The sequence below is a fragment of the Orycteropus afer genome, unplaced genomic scaffold (genome assembly GCF_000298275.1).
Source record: "Orycteropus afer afer isolate SDZICR_OR568_19922 unplaced genomic scaffold, OryAfe1.0 scaffold00279, whole genome shotgun sequence".
In the NCBI taxonomy this organism is placed as follows: Eukaryota; Metazoa; Chordata; class Mammalia; order Tubulidentata; family Orycteropodidae; genus Orycteropus; species Orycteropus afer.
Window position 1 is genome coordinate 2,816,777 of NW_006921866.1, and position 6,515 is coordinate 2,823,291.

Sequence of the window (6,515 nt, forward strand, 5' to 3'; positions counted from 1 at the left end):
GGATTTGAACCACCAGCCTTCTGGTTAGCAGTCAAGTACCTTAGGCACTATGCTACCAGAGCTCCCATTGTTTCTTATATTTAATGCTTAATAACAAAACCTTGTTGCTCGTTGTTATATGATATTCATTCCAAGGCTGTCTTTAGTATTTTATTCAGTTGTCCATGTTCTTTTAATCCATTTGAAATAAAGAGTATTTGGAAAGGTAATAATATGAGTAGCCTCTATGCTTTATGTCTATTTTTACATAAACCCAAGAAGTAATTTTATTAATGGTGTTTCACATTTATATTAATCACTTTATTATGACATGTTTTCAACTTAAGATCATAACATTCACTCACTCACTGCCGTCGAGTCTTTCCCAACTCATAGCAACACCTCCTTGGGTTTCCAAGGCAGAATCACTACGGAAGTAGGTTGTTGTGATAGTTGGAGCTGTGTGTCAGCTTGGCTGGACCCCAGTTCTGTGTGGTTGTTCCCATGATGGGATCAGATGACTGTGTTCTGAGTGGGCAATCTGGTGAAGGGGAGTTTCCCTAGGGGTGTGGCCTACTTCCAGTATATCCAGGGACTTCCTGGGAAGAGAGACATTCTTCTGTGTGTCAGGATTCTGTTTTGCTGCCTACAACTGTCCATGAGTGAGCAGTTCACCATTCGGCGGGGAGATCTTGGACTTGTCATTCGTTGGAGTCAACAACCACTGTACTGCCTGCCAGCCTTGAGCTCCTCAGCCCCTGCAGTTGCGGGAGCCAGGAAAAACCTCCAGCTTTACATTTGATCCAGGAACTTTGAACTTGCCAGCTCTATATGTGTGTGAGCCATTTTCCTAAGATAAATTTCTCTCCCTCTCTCTCTCTCTCTCTCTCTCTCTCTCTCTCTCTCTCTCTATATATATATATATATATATATATATATATACTTTGCTGGTTTTTGTTTCTCTAGAGAACCCAGTCTAACACATTTGGTACCAGGAGTGGTTCTAGAGAGACAAAATCATAAGGATGGGCTTCCTAGATTGGTTCTCCAGTTTGATTAATCTTAAAGACACTAGCTACCCTGCGTCTGTTAGTAAAGAGGGCCCTGCTAATCAGTAGTGTGAGGTGGCAAAATTAATACACGAAATAGCACCACCAATAGATCAAGTACTTGTGAGAAGTGGCGCTCTGGGTGATTGGATATTTGATACTTTTCTGCAATTTTGTCAGCATGAGGAGTATAAGAAAGCTGGTTGATTGGTCCTACTTACACTAGACAAAGTGGTGAAAGAGCGAGATGAGCTCAGAGTTGCTGAATCTCGGTTTAAGCACCACATAAAAGACCTCAGTGCTTCCAGTTGTGCTCTGAAAGAAAGCCTTATATCTTCTAGTAACAGAGCTGATACTGCTGAAAACCAAATCCAGAGTCTTATTGTAAGGGTGGCTGAATTACAACACCAATTATATTGCCAACCCAGAACGGTGTCTGATGTTAAAGTGAGGGCATTGATTAGAAAAAAATGGGATCCTGAAACCTGGAATGGGGACATATGCACAGATAATCGGGAAGATCAGGATATAGAGCCTGTAAATTCTGTTGAATCCCTCCCATCTGAACGGATTACTGTGAAACCATTATACCCTCCACCTCAGTTTGATGGGACTAGCGAAACCGATCCTGCTGGGTTATTGTCTGAGGCAGAGGCCGTGGAAGACATCCCTGAATGCTCTCAGGAACTGCCTCAACCACCCATTGTTGCTGCTAGGCCGATAACTGAAGTCAAGTCCAAGCAAGCCCAAAAGGTGAAATAGAAAGTGTGACTGAGGAGGTGGTATGCAGTACCTGAAAAGACCTACTTGATTTTGCTAGCATGTACAGACAGAAACCTGGAGAATATGTATGGGAATGACTACTAGGGTATGGGATAATTGTGCAAGGAATGTAAGATTGGATCAGTCTGAGTTTATTGATTTAGGTCCGCTAAGTATGGATTCTTCATTCAGTGTCTCAGCTCGAGAGGTTAGGAAAGGATCTAATAGTTTATTTGGTTGGCTTACTGAGGCATGGATTATGTGGTGGCCTACCTTAAGTCAAGTTGAAGTGCCAGACCTGGCTTGGTATAATGTAGAAGAAGGTATCCAGAGGCTTAGGGAAATTGGCCTGTTAGAATGATTTATCACATTAGACCCTAGAGCCAGAAATGAAGAGTCCAGAAGACACGCCTTTCACCAGTACCGTGAGGAATAAATATGTGAAGGGGCTCCAGCATCCTTGAAGACTGCTGTGATTGCTATTTTATGTAAACCTGATTTGACAGTGGGAACTGCCCTAATTGAACTAAGACACTTAACTACGATGGGGCTGATTGGACCCTGTCTTATAGCAGAAGCTAAGTGGCAGCAGTTAATCCACAAAGGCAAGGTGGGAGTGGTTACCATAATGGACAGCAGTCAGAAAAGTAATCAGAATAGTCTGACACATGTGGAATTATGGCATTGGCTACTTGCTCATGGAGTTCACTGGTCTTACCATGTTCCCCATCATCCTGAAGCAGCTGCCTTGATAGAATGATAGAATGGCCTCTTAAAAACACAAATACGGCACCAGCTAGGTGGCAATACCTTAAAGGTTGGGGCAGTGTTCTCCAGGAGGCTGTCTACGCTCTAAACCAGCATTCAATATATGGTTCTGTTTCTCCAATAGCCAGGATTCATGGGTCCAGGAACCAAAGGCTGGAAACAGGAGGGATCCCACTCACTATTAACCCAAGTGACCCACTCAAAAAATTTTTGCTTCCTGTCCCTGCTACCCTATGTTCTGTGGGTCTGGAGATCTTAGTCCCAAAGGGGAAGAACACTCCCACCTGGAGACACAATACTGATTGCATTGAACTGGAAATTAAGAATGCCACCCGGCCATTTTGGCTTCCTCATGCCTCCAGATCAACCGACAAAGAAGGGTATTACTGTACTGTCTAGTGTGATAGATCCTGATTACCAAGGGGAAATTGGGTTGACTTTACATAATGGAGGTAAAGAAGAATATGTCTGGAATATAGGAGATTCTTTAGAACATCTCTTAGTACTCCCATGCCCTGTGATTAAAGTCTATGGAAAATTACAGCAACCCAATTCTGATGTGACTGCTGACAGCCCAGACCCTTCAGGAATGAAGGTTTGGGTCACCCCACCAGGCAAAGAACCACGACCAGCTGAGGTGCTTGCTGAGGGCAAGGGAAATATAGAATGGGTGGTGGAAGAAGGTAGTTCTGAATATCAGCTATGACCACGTGACCAGCTGCAGAAATAAGGACTGTGATTGTTATATTTCTTTATTGTATATGTGCATCAAATATTTTTGTTTCCTTCTGTTATGAGCTGTGAAATGTAAATAAGGTTAATGCATTTTGGTTGTATGTGTGTTAGCATATCATGTTAGACACAAATATGACTTTATAATTGTCCTTATTTAGAGATTATATATGGTTAAGAAGATGTGTACAACTGCCAAGTTGACAAGGGGTGGACTGTGATAGACTTGCGGGCTTCTATATGTGTGTGAGCCATTTTCCTAAGATAAATTTCTTTCTCTCTCTCTCTGTATATATATAAGGTTTGCTGGGTTTTATTTCTCTAGAGAACCCAGTCTAACACAGTTGCCCCCAACCTTCCTTCCAAGGAGTGGCTGGTGGGTTTGGACCACCAGCCTTCTGGTTAGCAATCAAATTCCTTAGGCACCATGCCACCAGAGATCCCTAGATCATAACATTAGATGACACATTAATGTTTTATGTTTCCTCTAGGTTGTGCTCCATCTCCAGGTGCTTATAATGTTAACACTTCAGAAGTATTGAAAGGACCTGTGTCCTTTCAGAAATCACAACGCTTTCAAAAACAAAAAGGTAATGAATCCTAAAATAAATGGTTATATGATTTCATACATTTTGAAATTATGTATAACAATATTTGAAGATACAGTCTTTCTAAAAACAGGAAATTAGAACGATATTTAAATTTTCTTATTTGATGGATTTATGAAAGGATCAAGTACAGAATAATACTTTCATCTTTACACATATAAGCAGAAAACTTAACAAGACATTCACACAGACATAGGGTCTACTTTTGTTAATTACTTTAACTTTTCTATTAGGGAATATAAAGAAAATCAGAAAGATATTAGATGTATATAAATTATTGTGCAACTAACTATTTGGAAATGTACAATCAAGAAAGGAGCAACTGTTTTGCTACAGTAATTGTTGCAGTAAGATACTTGAATATTTTTTGTCTGTGGTAAAAACATGTTAAGCACCAACCATGATCTGTACAGGTCATTTTTCTGCTGCTTTTGCAGAAGCTCAACAAAATCTTAATTTTGACCAAGATACAACCTTGCCTGCTTCAGCAAAAACAGTGAAGAGTTTGGGATTAAAGGTGAGGAGTCTTTATATGCCAAGTGGTTTATCAACTGTATCATTGAACACATTTTAGCAGATGTTTTTGAATAGAATGGGGTAAGTGTATAAATCAAAGTTATAAGTAAATCCATAAAGTAATGAAGTATATTATCATTAGCCCTTCAGCAAGTTTAACAATTTCTGGGGAGGTCATTACTAAATATATTATGTGTAAACATGTATTAAAAATTACTCATTGGCAACAAACGACAAAAACATAGTTCAGAATTCAGAATTACAAAATGGCCTCTGCTTCACAATCATTTCTTTATTGTGACATCGGGATGAATTTCACCTTACTTACACCTTTTAAAATGATGTGATGCTCTATTTGTTAGTTAACAGCATTAGAGTTATTTTTGTTTTGCTTTTTCTTTGTTTTTAATTATTTTTTGTGGGGAAGGATAGGTTTTGGTAAAGGGAAAAAAAAAAAAACTAATGCCTAACACAAACTGCCAAGAAATGATGAGAGGTTAACTTTCTAATAGTTTTATGTTAAGGCATGAGCAAACACCTACAATTAGTGTTTTATTAATTCATAAGCAAGTTATACTTTTTTAAGGAGTTATAAAAATTATTAGACATTTCAGTGTGAAAAATATTCACAGAGGAGAAGCTAAAGATTTTGGTTAGACTCATATACTTATTCATGCATTTGGCAATTGTTGTTGTTGTTGTTATGTGCCATCGAGTTGGCCCCGACTCATAGCGACCCCACCTTGGGTTTCGGAGGCAGTATCACTACGGAAGTAGGATTGCCCAACCTTCCTTCCGAGGAGTGGCTGGTGGGTTTGAACCGCCAGCTGTCTGGTTAGCAGGCAAGTGTCTTAGCCACTATGCTACCAGAGCTCCCATTTGACAATTAGCGAAGTCTATTCTATAATATGCAGGTGTGTTGTCTAATACAGAAGCCACTAGCCATGAGTGACTATTGAGCACTTGAAATATAGCTAGTGTGACTAAAGAACTAAATTTTTTATTTTATTTCATTTAAAACCAAAACAGCAGATGCACAATTATGCTACTAAAAAACTTTTGAATGTTTTGGAACAACTTGAGCATGTGAATCTACTTTTTCTTCTGTAGTTTTATGAAATCTAAATATAGATAAATATTTCTGATGAAAATTTAACATCTGAAGTGAGATGTACTTTAATTGTAAAATACATGTCAATTGCTGCATTCTTAGTACTAAAATATTAAATTTCTCAATATTTTTAGTATTAATGACATTAAAACATTATTATATATTGGATTAAATAAAATATATTATTAAAACTAAATTTTAATTTTTAAGAAAGGCTAATTAAAAAAACTCACACTCACTGCCGTTGTATAGGAGCTCTGGTAGCACAATGCATAAGGCACATGACTGCTTACCAGAAGGCTGGCAGTTCAAACCCACCAGCCACTCCTCGGAAGGAAATTTGGACAATTTACTTCTGTAGAGATACTGCCTCGGAAACCCAAGGAGGGGTCGCTATGAGTCGGGTCCAACTCAGTGGCACCTAACAACAACACTGCCATTGTGTCAATTTGACTCATAGCGACCCCTCCTTGGGTTTCTGAGGCAGTATCTCTATAGAAGTAGATTGCCCAATCTTCCTTCCTAGGAGTGAACCACCACCCTTTTGGTTAGCAGTCAAATGCCTTTTTAACTTGTTTTTGTTTTGTTTTAATTTTTATTGTAAGTTGGGTGAAAGTTTACAGAGCAAATTTATTTTCCATACAGCAGTTCATACACATTTTGTTTCATGACAATGACTGCAATTCCTCACTATGTAACAACTGTCTTCCCAGTTCTTCCTTGTTGTTACCTCTTCCCTGTGTCCTTCCCTCCTATGCACTCTTGCCCCCCCAATCTGTCTCCCTCTGCAAACACTGCCTTTCTGTTCTCCCACAATTCATCACTCCAAGGAGTGTGTCTACCTGATGTAAATGTTCACTCCATATGCCTGTCTGTTTAGTTGGAAGCCACAGGAGTGAGTTCGGTTCCAGACCTGAAACGTAATTAGGGGCCCTAGTCTCAGAGGTCTCATCAGGCTCTATCAGACCAGCAAACTTGGTCTTTTTTTTT

The 6,515-nt window shown here is 39.4% G+C and overlaps 1 protein-coding gene across 1 annotated transcript in view; it reads left to right on the forward strand.

Annotated features, from left to right (window-relative positions):
- Positions 1–6,515, forward strand: part of HMMR (hyaluronan mediated motility receptor) — an 80,599-nt gene that overhangs the window by 7,171 nt on the left and 66,913 nt on the right. Inside the window, 2 exon segments of the mRNA XM_042782270.1 lie at positions 3,782–3,880; positions 4,336–4,415. Of these exon segments, the coding sequence (XP_042638204.1) occupies positions 3,782–3,880; positions 4,336–4,415 (179 nt within the window).